Here is a 21,522-nt window from a genome sequence, read left to right on the forward strand (position 1 = left end):
GAAAAACCCCTCCAGAGACTGGAGACAAACTGAGTCCTATGGTAAGGAAAACGCCCACGACTGAGGATCTCCCTGCAGTAGAGAGATCACAATACCAACCCGTTGCTCCTCATTTCCGGAGGAGTAAGGACGAAGTTTAAAATACAGTTTGCATGCCTCCTTAAATACAAAAAACTTGTCCTTACCTCCTGAAAACCTGTCCTGGAGGGCAACCTTGCGTTCAGGCTGGACAGACCTACCTGCAGAGACCCCCACATTGGCGATTTGAAACCGCTGATGCTGCTGCTGAACCTCACAGCGGTGGTCATTCACCTCCAGAGACAGACAGCGGAACTGCTCTGCGAGCTCTGCAACTGAACCCATACCAAGGGAAAAAGGAAAAAAAAGTCCACGCCCAAAAACATAGAAAAAAAAACAAAAGGTCAGTTTTTTTTTCCTTTTCAAAATGTGCTCGGCCAGCGACAATGTCATGCAAAGTGTGGGAAAGGCTTAGTGCAACACAAAGGGAAGAGGGAAAGGTAGCCCAGACTCTAGGGAAAGGGGGGAGTGGAGACCTCCTAGGCTGGCCTAGTGTCACCCTGTCTCCCCTATCGACCCTATATTGGTTCTTCACCAATCGCCACACGCGTGCCTCGCTCTGTCTTTCCCTGGCGTATGGCTAAGGCTAGGGAAGGGAGGAGATGAGCACTAGTTGATCCCCACTGAACACTAAAAACAACAAGAGAGGACAAACAGGGGAAAATTGCTTAGCTTTCGATGACTCCAGACAAATGCACACACATCCTCAAGCTCTAGAGAGGAAGAAGTACTGCTCTTGCTAAAGCCTTCACAAGGAGTAATGAATATCGCCGGCACCTCCCTCTGGAACACAGCAGGTATTTATACACCCAGGCCTTGGTGTTAATTAGCCAGAGGAAGGTAGCCGCTGGGTCCTAGAGACAGCCTCTAAGAAGATGTCTGTAATGCCAAACGTATAGATCACTTGCAACCCACTGCAGGGCGACTGTGTCACTTCTGACACACCCGTGACAACGCAAAGAACTATTCTGTGGCATGCATCAACATAAGCACAGACTGTCGTACCAGACTGTGTTCAAAGATTTGTTGCACCCTATAATTGTGGGACATGAGTTCTCTTTGTTTTGAGACCTGTGGAGGAAAGCGGTGTCGCCTAGTAGTTCGGCCGACAACCAGATCACAAGTAAAGAAACTTTGTCGCATGTCCATGCTAACAAGTTTCCGTTTACTGTGCTCGCTGGTGATGAGGATGAAGAAGCATCCACTTAAGCCAACGTTCCTGAGCTGGAGGTGTCCAGGGTAAACTTTGGAACCGTCTAACTCAGAGACTTAACTTTGAACGGTGCTTTGGAGAATGTGACGGTGTTGAATGGGGTTTCTCAAGAGCCGGAGGCTAACACTCGGTTCCCATATTTTCTCATGAATGGGGATGTCGTATGGAGGGACCAAAGTAAGGGGAGAAGTGATAGAGCAATTATTGGTACAAGGGCCCTACATGCACAGCGTGTTAGACATGGGTCATTATCATTTGTTGGGTGGTCATCTGGGGGTAGATAAGACCAAGAAGCAGATCCTCCAGAGATTCTAATGGCCCAATTACTACAGAGAAATCCTGAACTATATTGTTCATGTTCCACATGCCAGCTATCCTCCCTGGTGGCCCACTTCTGCAGTTCCATTACCAATCATAAAGGTACCATTTGAACGGAAAACCATTGATCTGGTGGGTCCTCTGGTAAAGTAAGGCTATGTGCCCACAATGCAGAATTGAAGCAGAAATTTTCCGCAGCATTTCTGCATGTCCTTGCCAGTAAAGACACATGGGGATTTTACACGCGTTTTTGAAGCGTTTTCACATGCGGATTTGCCATGCGTTTTTCAAATGCATTGAGTAGGCAAATCCGCATGTGGGAGCACACAAAAAATGGACATGCTTCGGATTTTTCCGCACTGAAAATCCGCTGCGGAAAATTCCGCAGCATGTGCACAGGACATGCGGATTATCATTGGGGACCATGGGGCACGTATTACCAAACGTTTTTAAAACGTTTCCGCTGCGCAAATTCCCTAGCAAAAACGCTTGAAAAACGCATAGTGGGCACGCAGCCTTAGTCAGGGGACATCAATATATATTGGTCATCCTTGATTATACAACACGGTTCCTGGAGGTGGTAACGTTAAGACACTCCTCCGCTAAGTACAGTACAGACCAAAAGTTTGGAAACAACTTCACATTTAAAGATTTTTCTATATTTTCATGACTATGAAAATTGTACATTCACACTGAAGGCATCAAAACTATGAATTAACACATGTGGAATTATATACTTAACAAAAAAGTGTGAAACAACTGAAAATGTGTCTTATATTCTAGGTTCTTCAAAGTAGCCACCTTTTGCTTTGAGGACTGCTTTGCACACTCTTGGCATTCTCTTGATGAGCTTCAAGATGTAGTCACCGGAAATAGTTTTCACTTCACAGGTGTGCCCTGTCAGGTTTAATAAGTGGGATTTCTTGCCTTATAAATGGGGTTGGGACCATCAGTTGTGTTGTGCAGAAGTCTGGTGGATACACAGCTGATAGTCCTATTGTATAGACTGTTAGAATTTGTATTATGGCAAGAAAAAAAGCAGCTAAGTAAAGAAAAATGAGTGGCCATCATTACTTTAAGAAATGAAGGTCAGTCAGTCAGTCAGTCCGAAAAATTTGGAAAACTTTGAAAGTGTCCCCAAGTGCAGTTGCAAAAACCATCAAGCGCTACAAAGAAACTGGCTCAAATGAGGACCGCCCTAGGAAAGGAAGACCAAGAGTCACCTCTGCTTCTGAGGATAAGTTTATCCGAGTCACCAGTCTCAGAAATCGCAGGTTAACAGCAGCTCAGATTACAGACCAGGTCAATGCCACACAGAGTTCTAGCAGCAGACACATCTCTACCACAACTGTTAAGAGGAGACTTTGTGCAGCAGGCCTTCATGGTAAAATAGCTGCTAGGAAACCACTGCTAAGGACAGGCAACAAGCAGAAGAGACCTGTTTGGGCTAAAGAACACAAGGAATGGACCAGTGGAAATCTGTGCTTTGGTCTGATGAGTCCAAATTTGAGATCTTTGGTTCCAACCACCATGTCTTTGTGCGACGCAGAAAAGGTGAACGGATGGACTCTACATGCCTGGTTCCCACCGTGAAGCATGGAGGAGGAGGTGTGATGTTGTGGGGGTGCTTTGCTGGTGACACTGTTGGGGATTTATCCAAAATTGAAGGCATACTGAACCAGCATGGCTACCACAGCATCTTGCAGCGGCATGCTATTCCATCCGGTTTGCGTTTAGTTGGACCATCATTTATTTTTCAACAGGACAATGACCCTAAACACACCTCCAGGCTGTGTAAGGGCTATTTGACCAAGAAGGAGAGTGATGGGGTGCTACGCCAGATGACCTGGCCTCCACAGTCACCAGACCTGAACCCAATTGAGATGGTTTGGGGTGAGCTGGACCGCAGAGTAAAGGCAAAAGGGCCAACAAGTGCTAAGCATCTCTGGGAACTCCTTCAAGATTGTTGGAAGACCATTTCCGGTGACTACCTTTTGAAGCTCATCAAGAGAATGCCAAGAGTGTGCAAAGCAGTCATCAAAGCAAAAGGTGGCTACTTTGAAGAACCTAGAATATAAGACATATTTTCAGTTGTTTCACACTTTTTTGTGACGAATGGCTTGGAGGAAAGGTTCAACAAAACCTTAAAAGCAATGTTGAAAGAGGTGGTAGAAAAGGATGGCCCGAGACTGGGACTGTCTTATATCTTATTTGCTGTTCTCCATCAGGGAGAACAGTAACTTCATTTTAACTTTTTTTTCTAGAGCAGCAATGCAATTCCAATTTCATATATTCCATGTTTGCATACTATAGCGTTTTCGAATGCAACTTTAATTTGTTAGTTATGTTATGGAACTGCAACCTCCCTGGAGAGCCCAGAAGTACAAGGAGTTCAGTGCTGAAAGACATGGCCGAGGTAAAGATGGCTGAAACCTGACCTCCACTGTACAAGAGAGAGATGTTGAAACTTCAAGACTGAGCCAAGAAATATCTGAAGACAGGTTTTTCAAAGGTTTTATTGAATGATGAGATGAGAGTGACTCTTGACGGACCAGATGGATAGGCCCATGGCTGGATCAGTAATGGACACAGACCTCTATGTCAACTCAAGACACCAGAAAAGTGGAGGTGGGGTATTGCTATGGACTGATATTATTAAAGGTGAGCTAGTTGGATCTTTTTGGGTTGAAGGACTCAAATCATCTTCCAAACCTACTGTCAGTTTTTAGAAGACACTTTCTTCAAGCAGTGATACAGGAAAAGTCTGCATCTTTCAAGAAAACCATGATTTTTATGCATTACAATGCTCGATCGCAGCATCGAATTCTTCACTGCTCGGCTGTTAGTAAAGGCTTTACAGTCAAAAGGATAATAACATGGATCCTTTCTCACCTGACCTAAACCCTATTGAGGAATTGTGGGCCTTTCTTAAATGGGAGGAGGTGAAGGAAAACAGTCACCTCTCTGATCAGTGTCTAGAGGTTGAGGTTGGTGCTGCCCAAAATGTTGATCATCAAAAGATTAAGAAACTGACAGACTCCATGGATGGAAGGCAAAGGACTGATATTGAAATTCATATTTGAAAGATTTACCGAATTTTCTATGAAGTTTTATTTACAGCAAATCGATTTGACACACATCAAAAGTACACCAATACCTCCAGTTGACGAAAAAAGTGTATGACACTATTCTCTTTTCCTCTCAAGCTTATCTACATCACACACCCCATCTGTAAAATGTATTCAGCTTTATGACCTCCTGTACGATCTCTATGGCTAAGCTGTGATGTCATCTCACTATCCAGATTCACCACAAAATGGCAGCTGCATTTCCAGCTTCTGTTTTTATACAGGCTGTGATTGTCCCTACTCATTGGATTTCCTATACCATGTGATGTAATGGCTGCAAGGCATTATGGAAAGCCCACCAAATTTCTAGAAATTTGATTTGCTTCAGTCAATTTGCTCAACTTATCTGCCCCGCAATAGCTTACTGCAATAATTATGGAGGCGCAGGGGCTGTAGCAGTCATCACTCACTGCAGTGTGCAATAATCATTCTCCTGCTCTTTGGCAAACAGTGTGTGCAGCCCCCTCTGCCACCTCAATAACTGGAAGTGAGTAGCTGCAAGGAGAAAATCACTTAATATTCTCTCTAGCTGAACTTCCAATTAGAGTGCTGAACATGTTTAAAACAGGATGTACCTGCAGATTACCAATCTGTCAATGAAGTGAAGCAATGAAGTAACCATCATAAAAATGTATGGACAGAACTGAAAACGTATGGGTGAGCAAGGGGATCTAGAATCCTGACTTAGTTACACTAGTTCTATCAGGAGGAATGGGCCAAAATTCCAACAAAATATTAAAGCTACCCCAAATGTTAACCAACGTTCAAGAAAAGTTAAACAATTTAACGACAATGCTACTAAATACTAATCAGTGTATGGAAACTTCTAAGCCAATGCGAATGTGAGGAAAGGTATAAAAGCTGAAATACTAGTAGTAGTGATACTTACTGATCTAACAGGAGCAATGTGTGGTATGATTAAATGTCAGAAATTGTGAAAAAAAATGAGTTTTAATGAATGTGGTTAAGATGTATGCAACTTATGGCGTTATCCTTGATATTTATACCTATACTAGTTAAGTCAAAGGTTTCAGGTTGGAAACCTGTGTACGTCATACCTTGACACTGGGTGATGAAAATAATGCTATAATAGCATTATAAATTAAGCCTTTAAACCAAAGTTTATGTACTGCCTTCAGTAAACCAGCGTAACCTGAAATGTTTAGCATGTGCTGCAAGCTCCTTCTAGTGGTCTTTACGGGAAACTTGTCTGCTCGTTCCAAGAGTCTGAGAGTTAAGGCCTCCTTATATGTCCGCCAAACTTATTGATTTAGGAAGACCATCATTGAGTACCATCTAACATTAGTACCCAACCCTGTCGGAGAACCAGGAGCGCTGTGGGTTGTGATGTGGAGAGCGTCAGCACGTAACAAGACAGGACTGAGGAAAGCAATCGAAATAAGGAGCCAGCATAACGCGGTAGCTGTGGGGCACTGAGTGCATGTCCCAAAGAGACTATGTCCTGGGGAAAGACTTATGAATCCTCCCAGTGTGCACGCTGTCAGGATTCTCCGGCGCCGGGAGCGGGCGGGCACGTAACCGCAAGTATGCGATTTGCATACATGCGGTCACATGTAGACTAGACGTGCGCTGCCTCACTCAATACAAGTGAACTCAGCGAGATCGAACATGTCTAGTCTAGCAAATTGCATACTTGCGGTCACATGACTGCTAGCTCCTGGCGCCAGCACCGGAGAATCCTGCGTGCACTGTGCCTGCTGCAAGGATTCACATAGAAGGACTGCAGACTTGTACCCCAAGGCCAGTCAACCTCTTTAACCTGTGGGACCCTACAGGGTAAAAAAGTTTTTTCTGGAAAAATCCTTTAAAATAGTCTTAGCATTTCGTAATTCATCTCTTAGAATAGAAACAATACGACGAATGTACAGGATAAAGCACAGGAGGCAGTCATGTTTTAAAACAGAGTATAATTGAGTATGTACATTTGCATAGAACACATAGGGTCCTTAGGGTTACATCAGAACTCTTTACAAATTCGACACACTTACATGGTAAGCACCAGCTCAGTGTGGCCTGAGAGGGGTTGTGGATGTCCCCAAAATACTCACTGTCTAAGAGATATGCAGTAGGTATAGTTCCAGCTCACTACATAGAGTCAATACATTAGTGTTACACACGCTCACACATCTCATGCTTACACATACAAGGCTCTGCACAACACACATGCACTTCTCTACAGTACATAGACACTCAGTAGCTCTTTACAGTGCAAATACAACCGGTTATTGCTAATACTGCTAGATCAAATGTAGCACAATTGATATAGCTAAAAAAACGATCCAGTGCATGGAGTAAATGCTCATGAGTCCACATGTCTACCACCATAAGAAGAACAGATGGGGTGAAGGAAAGGGTCAGGAGCCTCAGTGTTACCGATGCACAGATGCATTAGTCGTCACACAATTAGGGAGATTTATCAAAACTAGTGCAAAAGTAAAATGGAGCATTTGCCCATACTAACCAGTAAGCTCTGGAGAAGGAGAGCTGAATCCGATAATTTACAGAAGATCACTTTCACACTTGCATAATTCACATCAGTGTTTGTAATCGAAAACCAGGAGTGGAAGAAACACAAAAAGATAGAAAGATTTGCAACTCTTCTGTATTTAACCCAACTCTGATTTTGACTTCCAAAGACTGATAGGAAATACTGACCGAAATACAGCCATCTGAAAGGTTCCTTAACGTCTACTTCAGCTCATTCCTCCCATGTGCCTCGACTTTTGCCATAAGCACTTGGAGAAATCTAGTAGCTTCGACTTCTGCGAAGAATGACACTTGTGGGATGTTTTATGTGATTTCTGCATATCTACCATCAATAATGCACTACTTGGGCCGTAAACTGAATGGTTGAAAGTGTGGAGGGCGTGAAACATGCCTTCATCCAACTACATCAGTGCAATCAGCATGTCTGCCTCATGACGGTCTATTAAAAGGGCTGTGCACTGTTCAATCAAAAAGTCTTGAAAACCCTTTGTGCAAAGGCTCGATGAGAAGCAACTCATAGCTAACAGCCAAGCACAAGAACATCCGACACTTGAGGTCCTTTGAGATGTAAAATTTCTGCCCAAAACACAGTTCATCAAAATAACAAATAGATCAGCGCTTGTTGAAGACTGGTTAAACAGGTCAGTGCAAGCTGTTGGGGGTTAATACAATCATTTCTTCCCCAAATCGTTTGCACTTTGTCAATAGCACATCTCCCGTTTACCTAAACAGATAGGCTCCTAACAAAAAAATTATTTTGTCCGCATAAAAGATCAGCTGCTTATTCGCCGGCTGGTGACTGCCATCTTTACAACCGAGACAATCATTCTTATGAACACTCATTTGGCCCATTTTTGACCTATGTAAAAGAAGGACCTTAATAAAATTGTAAGAAGTAAAGGATCGCCTGCCCGGTACGTTCCTACCGGCGGCTCCAGTTTCTACCTGTTGATCTTTGCGTCAGATACATAATTAAACTTGTCATTCACTTCTATTGCTTCACCTTTCAGAATAAATATGACTGCACAAACACTGCGCTTCCTGATGCATAAAAATATACAAAAACTATTTGCAAAAAAAAAATAAAAAAGCTGGTTTCGTCTTCAGTCCGACGATATAACACTGCTGTGGATGCCACACAACACTTAAGCAGTGCATAAATAATTTTGTTCCTAAGACGCCCACGATTCCATCTCATGGAAACCCCAGGAACTGTCAAAAACTCTGACTGGAGTGACGTTACAAGTGGTCACTTTCTTCACACATTACATACTGAACTGTAAAAACCATGTAATGGGTTCCTTATCATATAACTGCAATATGACCTGAGCTGAGGGCTCCAGTTGATTTAGTAAAAACACACATCACATCAAATCGTCATTACTTTGTACAATAGTGACCAGAAGTCGGATCCATGGCGGCGGCCCTACTCCACTGTGGTTCTTGAAATACTTTTTATCACTGTAGGCGCCACCATTTAATAAGTGAACACTCTTCCTGTAAATGAGATAGTCCCTACAAATAACAATGAGGTTGGGGGCTCACATTAACAAGATGTTCGTCACATAAAGAAGCTTTCCTGAGAATGATATTAAATATGATTTAAACAAAGTCTATGAAGATTCCTCTGCTAACACCCAACAATATGGTGTCTGGAGCAACATCACTGTGCAAAACCAGAAGAGGCAGCACAACACTGCCCTACATCCAGCATCCAGCGTGAAGTATCACATTATATTCAGTAGCCAACGCAACGTTCTCCTGTCTGGATTCTGGAATCTCTCTGGCTTTGTCATCCATCCACTGTCCCAAGGAGCCAGCATAAGGTGACAATCCTACTGATTTTTGGCTGTGCAGGTAAGGCACCTGGTGAGTGAATGTAATGCTGGTGTACGTCTTGTGGCTCACTACAGTATAAATATAAGTTTATGTCTGAGCCTCTCTGTAGGATTCACTTGTCTTCTCTCTCCAGTGATAACCGGCTGTCAGGCTACATTCTGGAAGACGGTCCCGACAGCTCATAAAATAGTACGTAGGCGTCACTGCTCCTGACCTGGCTGGAAGACATGGCTGTGACCCTGAAAAAAATAAGAAAAAAAGAAAAATAAGAAAAAAGGAACTGTCTATTGAATATTAGTGTGCTACACAGTTCAGGGTTATAACAATGAGTAAAAGAAAAAGTGCAGAAATGATCCACTAGGAGACAGTGTGCCACTGATTACTAGGGACATTCACTGTACCTTCATGTGATATACAGCATATAAAGGATATTTATCTACATACTACTGACAAATCTGGATGTTACCTTCACCTTTCTGAAAAAAAAACACCTTGATAATTACCTTGAGTCATTGAAAGTGTGCCACTCTCCATTGTTAGGGCTTTTGCAGTAAGCCGTATAATGTCCTCCCATGGTGGTACCCGAGTGATTGGACACAGCATATAAATTATAGGTTGCGTGAGCTGCAAAGAGACCACAAAAATGTAGGAACCATTACACAAGTATCAGGGCACTTTATCTGCAGCTTACTCTTGTGCTTCAGAAACTGACGAAGATACAGGCCCTGTGTTCACAGCACTTCTGTGACCTGGATGTCTACTGCTGCCATAGGGACATTGTGCTGATCAAAATCTCCTTCTGCATCAATGTCCCTTCCTAATGGCCTTGATTACAAGACAGAATATGGATATCCTATTTAAATGACAGTTTTGAACCAAGAGCTTTGTCCTGCTTCAACACAATAATGGTGTTTGTTCTGAGTCTACACTGTTATCACTACATATCATATAGAGATAATGGCCTATGAACAAACACATAACTCAGGAAAGTGAGAGCAGTGATAATCCCTGGAAGGTGGGTGTGGGAATGGTGATTTTACAAGACTGATAACAACTAAGTGTATGTGCACACATTTAGTATTTGCATCAGGAAAATCTGCTGCTAATACTGATGTGTTGGCAGGAAAAACGCTAGGTAAAATATGAACATTTTGCTGCATTTTTTCCCATTCATTAAAATGGGTGAAAAATGCTGCAAAAAGAATTGAAATTCTGCAGAAAAACATGGCAAGAACGTGATGCATGAACATATTCTGTGAGGGAGGGAGATGACTGGGATGTTAGGAGTTAACTCCTTTCGTGGAATGTGACTACTGCAGTATGTTGCAGCATAATTTATGAATGGTTTTGTCTCAAAACTTAAATAATGTTATGTATTTTAATCAAAAAGTCCTTACAGACAGAAACACAACTATAATAACAGGGACTGCACTTGAAAGTCAAAATGTACAAAACCCTGAGCATAAATATCTCAGGCTCAGAAAGGGTGAAACAACAGGTGTCCCTTTAAAAGTATTCACGTTATCACAGACAAGTCTAAAACTACAATACTATGAGATAATGTAACATAAAAGGCACTAAGAAATATCATTACACGTTCGTAACAGGATCTACTATCCGTTCATAAATACAGCAATATAGCCAATAGGTGGCAAATTAGACAAAGTATTCCAAAAGGTAACAGTGTCTTACTTGTTTTGCTGCTGATGTGTCTCTACTAGAGATGAGCGGTGTTCGACTAGAACTGTTCGCCAATCTCAAATTCGAGCTGTTTTGGGTGGTGTTCGAGTTGTTCGACGAACCCGAACGATTTGCAAAAAATTCGGCTGTTCGAGGTTATGTTCGATAACTGTTCGTGCACCAAAAGCGTGTCCTGCATGTCTGGCGCTATTTAGAGCACCAATCATGCAGGGATTGTCTGCCACTCACTGTAATGCCACAGCCATGGTGGTTGTGGCATTACAGTGATTGCCCAAATCGATGGGAACAGTGCTCACAGTGAAACATGAAAAGCCGGCAATTCATCAGCGGCATACACCGGTACCCGACAATTTAGAACAGAAAGAATAGAGCTTCACACATAGATTAGATAGATAGAAACATGTCAGTCACACATATAAGAAGCACAGTGACAGTGTTGCTTACTGTACTTGTCATTTAGTGTAAAGGATTTATCAAAAAAAATAATAGTGTTTTCATGCACTGTCTCTTTAAAAAAGCCGGCTGGCAATTCAGCATCTATACCCGACAATTTAGAATAGAAGGAATAGAGAATCACACATAGATTAGATAGATAGAAACATGTCAGCCACATATATACGAAGTACGGTGACAGTGTTGCTTACTGTACTTGTCATTTAGTATTAAAATAAAGGATTTATTATTAAAAAAAATTGGCGTGGGGTTCCCCGTAATTTTAGTCTCTAGCGGAGGTTAAGCAGACGCCTGGGGCAGATGTTTGAAGCCTGGGAAGGGGGTAATACCCACGGAGCTTCCCAGGCTACTAATATCAGCCCCCAGCTGAATACCTAGCCTTTACTAGCTATTAAAATGGAGGACCCCCCCCCAAAAAAAATGATGTGGGGTCCCCCCTAATTTAATAGCTAGCAAAGGCTAGACAGACAGCTGGGGGCTGATATTAATAGCCCAGGAAGGGAGCCATGAATATTGGCCCCCTCCCAGGCTAGAAACACCAGCCGTCAGCCGCCCCAGAAATGGCGCATCCATAGGATGCGCCAATTCTGGCACTTAGCCTCGCTCTTCCACGCTGCCCTGGTGCGGTGGCAGGGGGTAATAGGGTTGGGGTTGATGTCAGCTTATAATGCCAGCTGACATCAAGCCCAGGTTAGTAATGGAGAGGCGTCTATAAGACACCCCCATTACTAACCCCATAGTCAAAGTTAAAAAAAACACAAACACCCAGAATAAAGTCCTTTAATTGAAATAAAGACACAAATCTTTATTGTTCTAAATTAAACCATACTTACCATCACGCCCATTCCAGCTGAAGCCAACGATCTCCTGCAATAAAAGAAAAATAATAAAGCAACCTCATCCTTACCTTTCCATGGTTCCCACGACAGCTTCAGCTCTGCTACATCGAGATAACAGGCTGGACCGCAGCAGAACGCTGCCATCCAGCCTGTCATCCCGCAGACACTGAGAAGCGCAGGCATGCTTGCGCTCTGCAGTGTCTGGCTGTGACGGCATAAAGATGAGACGAGTTCATGTCCAATGAACTCGGCGCACCTCATGCACGTCACTGACAGCGTGGGAGAATTCTCCTGCACTCAGCACTTCAGCGTGAGAATTCTCCCACGCTGTCAGTGACGTGCATGAGGTCAGCTGAGTTCATTGGACATGAATGAGCTCACCTCATGCACGTCACTGACAGCGTGGGAGAATTCTCACGCTGTAGCGCTGAGTGCAGGAGAATTTTCCCACGCTGTCAGTGACGTGCATGAGGTGAGCTGAGATCATTGGACATGAATGAGCTCACCTCATGCACGTCACTGACAGCGTGGGAAAATTCTCCTGCACTCAGTGCTTCAGCGTGAGAATTTTCCCACGCTGTCTGTGACGTGCATGAGGTGAGCTCATTCATGTCCAATGAACTCAGCTGACCTCATGTACGTCACTGACAGCGTGGGAGAATTTTCACGCTGAAGTGCTGAGTGCAGGAGAATTCTCCCACGCTGTCAGTGACGTGCATGAGGTGCGCCGAGTTCATTGGACATGAGCTTGTCTCATCTTTATGCCGTCACAGCGAGACACTGAGGAGCGCAAGCATGCCTGCGCTTCTCAGTGCGTGCGGCATGGCAAGCTGGATGGCAGCTTTCTGCTGCGGTCCAGCCTGTCATCTCGATGTAGCAGAGCTGAAGCTGTCGTGGGAACCATGGAAAGGTAAGGATGAGGTTGCTTAATTATTTTACTTTTATTGCAGAAGACATTGGCTTCAGCTGGAATGGGCGTGACGGTAAGTATGGTTTAATTTAGAACAATAAAGTATTGTGTGTTTATTTCAATTAAAGGACTTTATTCTGGGTGTTGTGTTTTTTTAAATACTTTACGACAAATTCATGGTGGTCATGTCTAATATTGGCGTGACCCCATGAATTTCGGGCTTAGGGCCAGCTGATAATGCCAAGCTGGCCTTAACCCCTTTATTACCCAGTGAGCCACCGCACCAGGGCCCTGGATGAGTTGGGTACAGCGCCAGAAGATGGCGCTTCTATGAATGCGCCATTTTCTGGGGCGGCTGCGGACTGCAATTTACAGCGGGTGGGGCCCAGAAAGCTTGGGCCTCCCTGCGCTGCGGATTCCAGCTCCCAGCTGCCTAGTTGTACCTGGCTGGGCACAAAAATAGGGCGAAGCCACACGCATTTTTTTTTTTTTTTTAAATTATTTCATGAAATTCATGGAATAATTAAGAAAAAAAGGGCTTCCCTATATTGTTGTGTCCAACCAGGTACAAATAGGCAGCTGGTGGTTGGGGGCAGCCCGTCCCTGCCTGCTGTACCTGGCTGGACACAAATATAGTGCGAAGCCCCACGTCAATTTTTTTTTAAATTATTTCATGAAATAATTTTTTTAAAAAAGGGCTTCCCTATATTGTTGTGTCTGGCCAGGTACAAATAGGCAGCTGGTGGTTGGGGGCAGCCCGTTCCTGCCTGCTGTACCTGACTGGACACAAATATAGGGCGAAGCCCCACGTCAATTTTTTTTTAATTATTTCAGGAAATTCATGAAATAATGAAAAAAAAATTGATGTGGGGCTTCGCCCTATATTTGTGTCCAGTCAGGTACAGCAGGCAGGAACGGGCTGCTCCCAACCACCAGCTGCCTATTTGTACCTAGCCGGACACAACAATATAGGGAAGCCCTTTTTTTCTTAATTATTCCATGAATTTCATGAATTTAAAAAAAAAAATACGTGGAGCTTCGCCCTATTTTTGTGTCCAGCCAGGTACAACTAGGCAGCTGGGGGCTGGAATCTGCAGCGCAGGGAGGCCCAAGCTTTCTGGGCCCCACCCGCTGCAAATTGCAGTCCGCAGCCACCCCGGAAAATGGCGCGTTCATAGAAGCGCCATCTTCTGGCGCTGTACCCAACTCATCCAGGGCCCTGGTGCGGTGGCTCACTGGGTAATAAAGGGGTTAAGGCCAGCTTGGCATTATCAGCTGGCCCTAAGCCCGAAATTCATGGGGTCACGCCAATATTAGACATGACCACCATGAATTTCTAGTAAAGTATTTAAAAAAAACACAAACACCCAGAAAAAAGTCCTTTAATTGAAATAAACACACAATTCTTTATTGTTCTAAATTAAACCATACTTACCGTCACGCCCATTCCAGCTGAAGCCAATGATCTCCTGCAATAAAAGAAAAATAATAAAGCAACATCATCCTTACCTTTCCATGGCTCCCACGACAGCTTCAGCTCTGCTACATCGAGATGACAGGCTGGACCGCAGCAGAACGCTGCCATCCAGCCTGTCATCCCGCAGACACTGAGAAGCGCAGGCTTGCTTGCGCTACTCAGTGTCTGGCTGTGACGGCATCCAGATGAGCCGAGGTCATGTCCAATGAACTCGGCTCACCTCATGCACGTCACTGACAGCGTGGGAAAATTCTCACGCTGAAGCGCTGAGTGCAGGAGAATTTTCCCACGCTGTCAGTGACGTGCATGAGGTGAGCCGAGTTCATTGGACATGACCTCGGCTCATCTGGATGCCGTCACAGCCAGACACTGAGGAGCGCAAGCATGCCTGCGCTTCTCAGTGTCTGCGGGATGACAGGCTGGATGGCAGCGTTCTGCTGCGGTCCAGCCTGTCATCTCGATGTAGCAGAGCTGAAGCTGTCCTGGGAACCATGGAAAGGTAAGGATGAGGTTGCTTTATTATTTTTCTTTTATTGCAGGAGATCGTTGGCTTCAGCTGGAATGGGCGTGATGGTAAGTATGGTTTAATTTAGAACAATAAAGAATTGTGTCTTTATTTCAATTAAAAGGACTTTATTCTGGGTGTTTGTGTTTTTTTTTTTTAACTTTGACTATGGGGTTAGTAATGGGGGTGTCTTATAGACGCCTCTCCATTACTAACCTGGGCTTGATGTCAGCTGGCATTATAAGCTGACATCAACCCCAACCCTATTACCCCCTGCCACCGCACCAGGGCAGCGTGGAAGAGCGAGGCTAAGTGCCAGAATTGGCGCATCCTATGGATGCGCCATTTCTGGGGCGGCTGACGGCTGGTGTTTCTAGCCTGGGAGGGGCCAATATTCATGGCTCCCTTCCTGGGCTATTAATATCAGCCCCCAGCTGTCTGCCTAGCCTTTGCTAGCTATTAAATTAGGGGGGACCCCACGTCATTTTTTGGGGGGGGGGTCCTCCATTTTAATAGCTAGTAAAGGCTAGGTATTCAGCTGGGGGCTGATATTAGTAGCCTGGGAAGCTCCGTGGGTATTACCCCCTTCCCAGGCTTCAAACATCTGCCCCAGCTGTCTGCTTAACCTCCGCTAGAGACTAAAATTACGGGGAACCCCACGCCAATTTTTTTTAATAATAAATCCTTTATTTTAATACTAAATGACAAGTACAGTAACCAACACTGTCACTGTACTTATTATATATGTGACTGACATGTTTCTATCTATCTAATCTATGTGTGAAGCTCTATTCTGTCTGTTATAAATTGTCGGGTACAGATGCTGAATTGCCGGCCGGCTTTTTTAAAGAGACGGTGCATGAAAACACTATTATTTTTTTTAATAAATCCTTTGCAGTAAATGACAAGTACAGTAAGCAACACTGTCACAGTACTTCATATATATGTGACTGACATGTTTCTATCTATCTAATCTATGTGTGATGCTCTATTCCTTCATGTCTAAATTGTCGGGTACCAGTGTATGCCGCTGCTGAATTGCCGGCCGGCTTTTTTAAAGAAAGCGTCTTCTGAGCAGTTTGTCAGCTTTTGGACACCTTTGAAGGTGTTTTCTATGTGTTCCTATGTGTTTTTGTTTGCCTGCCATTGGTTTTAACGGTGTTCTAAGGTGTTCGACGAACAGTTCGACGAACAGTTCCTCGAACATCCCGGTGTTCGACGAACCGAACCGAACCCGAACACTACGGGGGTGGCTCAACACTAGTCTCTACCTCCAACATGCAGCCAACCAGCTGCAAAACATGTAAGACACTATGAAGCCCCCATACATCTTACTGTAGAGCGCTCCTGTGTTCTCTATGAGAGAGTTGCTGACAGACCCCTCTGCGGCGGCTTATCTCAGGGAGCGCAAAAGGATCGGCAGTCTGAAATCATTAAATCCACTCACAATCATCTAGCCTTAGTCCTCATACACATTAGACTGTTGGCCGAACCTGTTAATATCGGTGGGTTAGTCCAAACTTAGTCTAATCTGTATGGTTGGGCTTTACAATTAGTTTACTTTGTTGTCTACTTTGCCTTTTACTTATATTGGCTATATCATTGTATTCATGAACAGATGATCCTGGTACTAATATGTAATGATATTTCCTTGTGGGTCTTACCACTTTTAAGCTGCTTTACTAATAAATAATGTGTTTTGTACCACTCTATTAGCCAATTATGTGTCCCATTTACCTCTGAGCCACCTTGTATGATACATTAATTCATAGGATTATAAGATTGGGCTTTTACATTATTCTACGACAAAGTGAATATTTTTAATAGGACACCGGTTACGCTTTTTATGAGCTTTAGATATTTATGCTCATTGATTTGTTCTTTATTTACATATTGGTACATGCAAGGCAAAATATATTCTTAGGTTGGATTATATATGATAGACATTATAGATAGGCAGCAAGATGGCGCTTGCTGCCGACTAGTCCGAAATGGAGTGATGTGTCACCGAGATACCTGGCCTCGGTCACATGGCAATAAGAAGGAAGTAGCATCCCTTGAAAACAGTGTGCCCGAGCTGGAGGTCTCTAGGGGAAACTTTAGAATCACTCAACTCAGGGACTTGGCTCAAAAAAATACTTGGGGAAAAAGTTAGGGGGGAGGAAATGTTGTTTCCCCAGAGCTGGAACTGGGTGCCAATAATGGTGCTAAACATAAGGGTCCGGGTACCAAAGTGAGGGGCCAGGTAAAAAAATGCCTCCTCAGGCCACAGAAAGCATGATCCAGACGGGATAGTTAATGTACTCAGGTAAAATAGTTGACGCCTAGGTATCGGGCACGGGTGTTGGTGCCTACAATAGAATGTAAATACATCGCCAAGTGGCAAGGACCCTATGACGTAGTGGAAAGGATTGGTGAGGGTCACTATAAAGTTCATCAACCAGTAAATGTGGATGCCTTCTCAAAAGTACCACAGTATGTTGGTGGAAGGTGCCCAGCCCCCAGCTTTGGGCAAAGGGGGAGGGCACGTAGTCAAGCAGCAAGATGGAATCTGCTGCCGACAAATCCGAGATGGAGTCATGTGTCACAGAGCTACCTGGCCAAAGACACCTAGAAAAGGATCTAGCATTGATAGAGTGCCAAGAGGTTTTAGTAAGTGGAGCAGCAATAGGTTAAGGTGTCAGGAATGACTGGAAAGTGATGGGAGGGACCAGTAATTTCCATCCTCCAATCCATCAGGTGCAGCTGGGTTAAAAGGGCGGCCTTCCTGCTCAGGTATAGAGGTAGAGACATATCAGAGATCTGGTCTCTGTGGGAGCAGGAGAGACCGCTTACTTCTGGTCAGACTGTGTGGTGAGAACCTGGGCAATATTGTGAAGGGGTGAAGCCTGTACAACTGTATGGACTATTTTTTTTTGCCTTATGTCAAAAAGTCATTTATCTGATTTGCTTGAAAAGATTTATGAACTTTAATAAATCTGCCTGCTTGGACAAAGAAACTGCATACCTGTGTGAATGCTACCCAACTGCCTGAAAACGAGAGAATACAATATATGTACAGTACTATGCAAGAGTTTTAGACAATTGTAAAAAAATCCTGCAAATAAAAATGTTTAAAAAATGGGAGTGTTATTAGTTAATTTTTTATCAATTAACAAAATGAAAAGTGAATAAACAAAAGAAACGTCTCAATCAAATCAATATTTGGTGTGACCTCCCTTTACCTTCAAAACATCAAAGTATCAATTCTTCTAGTTATACTTGCACATAGGAACTCGGCAGGGAGGTTGTTCCAAACATCTTGGAGAACTAACCACAGATCTTCTGTGGATGTAGGCATGCGCAAATCCTTCTTACTGTAATAGCATACAGATTCGATGATATTGATATAAAGGCTCTGTGGGGCCATAACATCACTTCCAGGACTTTATGTTCTTCTTTACACTTAAGATAGCTTTTGGTGACATTGACTATATATTTGGGGCTGTTGTTCTGCTGTAGAATAAATGTGGAGCCAATCAGACGCATCCCTGGTGGTATTCCATGATGGAAAAGTATCTGTCTATATTTCTCAGTATTGAGGACACCAAGAAATGGGCAACATTCAGGACCATAGATGCAGTGATTGGCCCAGGAAAATTAATGCAGCAGATGGTAGACACATCATGCTTACTTCCCTTCGAAATTGCAAGATGTCCAGCAGTGTCATCAGCTCATAATTGGCAGCAACCAGCGAGACCCAGCTACACACATCTACTGTTCAGAGGAGTCTGGCTAGAAATTGTCTTCATGTAGGAATTGCAGAAAAAAAGCCATACCCTCTACATGAAAACAAGGTCAAGTGACTCAACTATGCATGAAAACATAGAAACTGGGGTCCAGAAAAATGGCAGCAGGTGCTCTGGACCAGGGAGTCAAAAATGAAATATCTGGCTGTAACAGAAGGCAGTTTGTTTGTCGAAGGTCTAGAGAGCGGCACAATAAGGAGTGTCTGTGTGGAAGTGGTGAAATGGCCCCCATAGAGCTCTGATCTCAACATCATAAGGTCTATCAGGGATTACCTGGAGAGACAGAAAGATTTGTGCAAGTCTACATCTACTGTTGGACAGACCATCAGCAAATTTGGCTTTCGGTACCATCTTTATGCTGATGACACACAACTATACACCTCATCCCCTGACCTTACCCCCACTGTACTACAGAACACCAGTGACTGTCTGGCCGTGGTCTCCAACATCATGTCCGCTCTCTATCTGAAACTCAACCTTTCCAAATCTGAACTTCTTCTGCTCCCGCCGTCTACTCACCTCCCTAAATCTGACATCTCCCTCTCCATGTGTGGCACCACAATAACGCCGAGCCAGCAGGCGCGCTGTCTGGGCGTTGTGTTTGACACCAATCTTTCCTTCTCATTCCCTATACAATCTCTTGCCCGCTCTTGTTGCTTGCACCTGAATAACCTCTCTAGAATCCGCCCCTTTCTCACCATGGAAACAACAAAAACCCTCACTGTTGGCCTGATCCACTCCCGCCTTGACTACTGTAACTCTCTATTAATTGGCCTCCCCCCTCTCCAGTCCATCCTTAATGCAGCAGCCAGGGTCATCTATCTGGCTAATCATTACTCAGACGTTTCCGCTCTGTGCCAGTCATTGCACTGGCTGCCCATACAGTATAGGATCCAATTTAAATTGCTCTCCACAGTGCGGCACCCCCTACATCTCCTCCCTCATTTCTGTTTATCGGCCCACCCATTCTCTATGCACCCTAAGCGACTTTCGACTAACATCCGCACTAATCCATACCTCCCACTCCCGGCTCCAAGACTTCTCCCGAGCTGCACCTATTCTTTGGAATGCTCTACCCCAAGAAATTAGGATGAACTACAACTTACACAGTTTTAGGCGCTCCCTAAAAACACAACTGTTTAGGGCGGCCTATCTACAGATACTGGCTGGTGACGAGCTCCTGCAGCCTTTATCTATCCCTCATCCCCTCAAGATGGCTGGACCTTCATTGTAAATAAGCCCCTGTACTTTGTGTTACCCCACCTCATTGTAGATTGTAAGCTCTTACGAGCAGGGTCGTCATTATTTTTGCTTTAATTATTGTATTATCTTTAGCTATGTTACTTATGACTGTTGTATATGAACCTCTGAATTGTTAAGCGCTGCGGAATATGTTGGCGCTATATAAATAAAGATTATTATTATTATTATCATCTACAGAAGATCTGTGGTTAGTTCTCCTTATTATTTTGTGCAATTACTGTGCATGTTCTTAATTGATAAAAATTAACAATGAACACTTCTATTTTTGAATGCATTCTTACTTTGAAGAATGTTTTCCACATCTGCCTAATACTTTTGCACAGTAGTGTATGTATATATACACACACATACAGACTCATGCATAAACTGCCATTGTGCATATATACACACACATTTTATATATTCTTTCTGGTGAACCATACATTTTAGTGCAGTAAAGTGGTGTCAGACACATATGAACCCCGGTCACTTACTGCTGGTTTCTGAGGAGAATTCACGCAAGTCTAAATCTTTTAGTGGGAAGTTCACAAATGTGGAAAGCTTGCTGCTCCGGATGCGACCTTCGGAGAACCTTTTCAGATCTGGGGTGGATAAGGGTCAAGGAACAAAATGTGTCCAAAGCTAGAAACAGGGCAGGACAATAGCCTGCAGGTGAATAGGATGAGGAGTAGAGAAGTGTGTCATGGGTTATCACAGGCTTTCGTAACCCTTCACAACTTATTTCTAGAGATAAATTGCTATATTAGTGACAATGCCGATTCCTCAGTACTCTGCTCTGTGACCTGCAATTTGTTTTAATCCTATTTGTAAGCCAGAAAGTGATCATGGATGTGTGATCTGAAGGACAATGTCTAATAAGGGGTTATCTAGAAGCTGAGGGCTTATGAGACTGGGAAACGGAAGAGTTCTGCTGGGGTGATAAAAGGTAATGATTTATAGGACAGCCTGTGTACAGAGCGGCTTTTGCTCTGATGGACTCAGCCCGTCCTTGGATTACATGGCTCATTATTTGTTATATTGGCTGACATGTAATACATTGCCTCCTTCATGGCAGGGGAAATTTATGTGCAGCTGCATTTCCCCCAGCGATAACAGCTGATCCACCAGGGCTGCTAAAGAGGTCCGGGTGTAAATCATCTGATAACCAGACCTGGGAGAGATATCTGCACTGAGGAGACGTAGGATTACAGGCTGGACAGACATCTGCACTGAGGAGACGTAGGATTACAGGCTGGACAGACATCTGCACTGAGGAGACGTAGGATTACAGGCTGGACAGACATCTGCACTGAGGAGACGTAGGATTACAGGCTGGACAGACATCTGCACTGAGGAGACGTAGGATTACAGGCTGGACAGACATTTGCACTGAGGAGACGTAGGATTACAGGCTGGACAGACATCTGCACTGAGGAGACGTAGGATTACATGCTGGACAGACATCTGCACTGAGGAGACGTAGGATTACAGGCTGGACAGACATCTGCACTGAGGAGACGTAG

General features: G+C 43.9%; 1 protein-coding gene across 3 annotated transcripts in view; it reads right to left on the reverse strand.

Moving 5' to 3' along the window:
• Window positions 1-6,650: 6,650 nt before the first annotated feature.
• USP2 (ubiquitin specific peptidase 2) overlaps window positions 6,651-21,522 on the reverse strand; it is a 203,719-nt gene continuing 188,847 nt past the window's right edge. For all 3 annotated transcript variants that reach the window (XM_073656634.1, XM_073656633.1, XM_073656635.1), the window contains 3 exons: window positions 20,494-20,601; window positions 9,588-9,708; window positions 6,651-9,323 (listed from right to left, as the gene is read on the reverse strand). In XM_073656634.1, the coding sequence (XP_073512735.1) occupies window positions 9,236-9,323; window positions 9,588-9,708; window positions 20,494-20,601 (317 nt within the window). In that variant the 3' untranslated portion in view covers window positions 6,651-9,235. The remainder of the gene's footprint in view (window positions 9,324-9,587; window positions 9,709-20,493; window positions 20,602-21,522) is intronic.

Source organism: Phyllobates terribilis, unplaced genomic scaffold, assembly GCF_046119375.1.
Source record: "Phyllobates terribilis strain yellow unplaced genomic scaffold, ASM4611937v1 Scaffold_12__6_contigs__length_324123572, whole genome shotgun sequence".
Lineage (NCBI taxonomy): Eukaryota > Metazoa > Chordata > Amphibia > Anura > Dendrobatidae > Phyllobates > Phyllobates terribilis.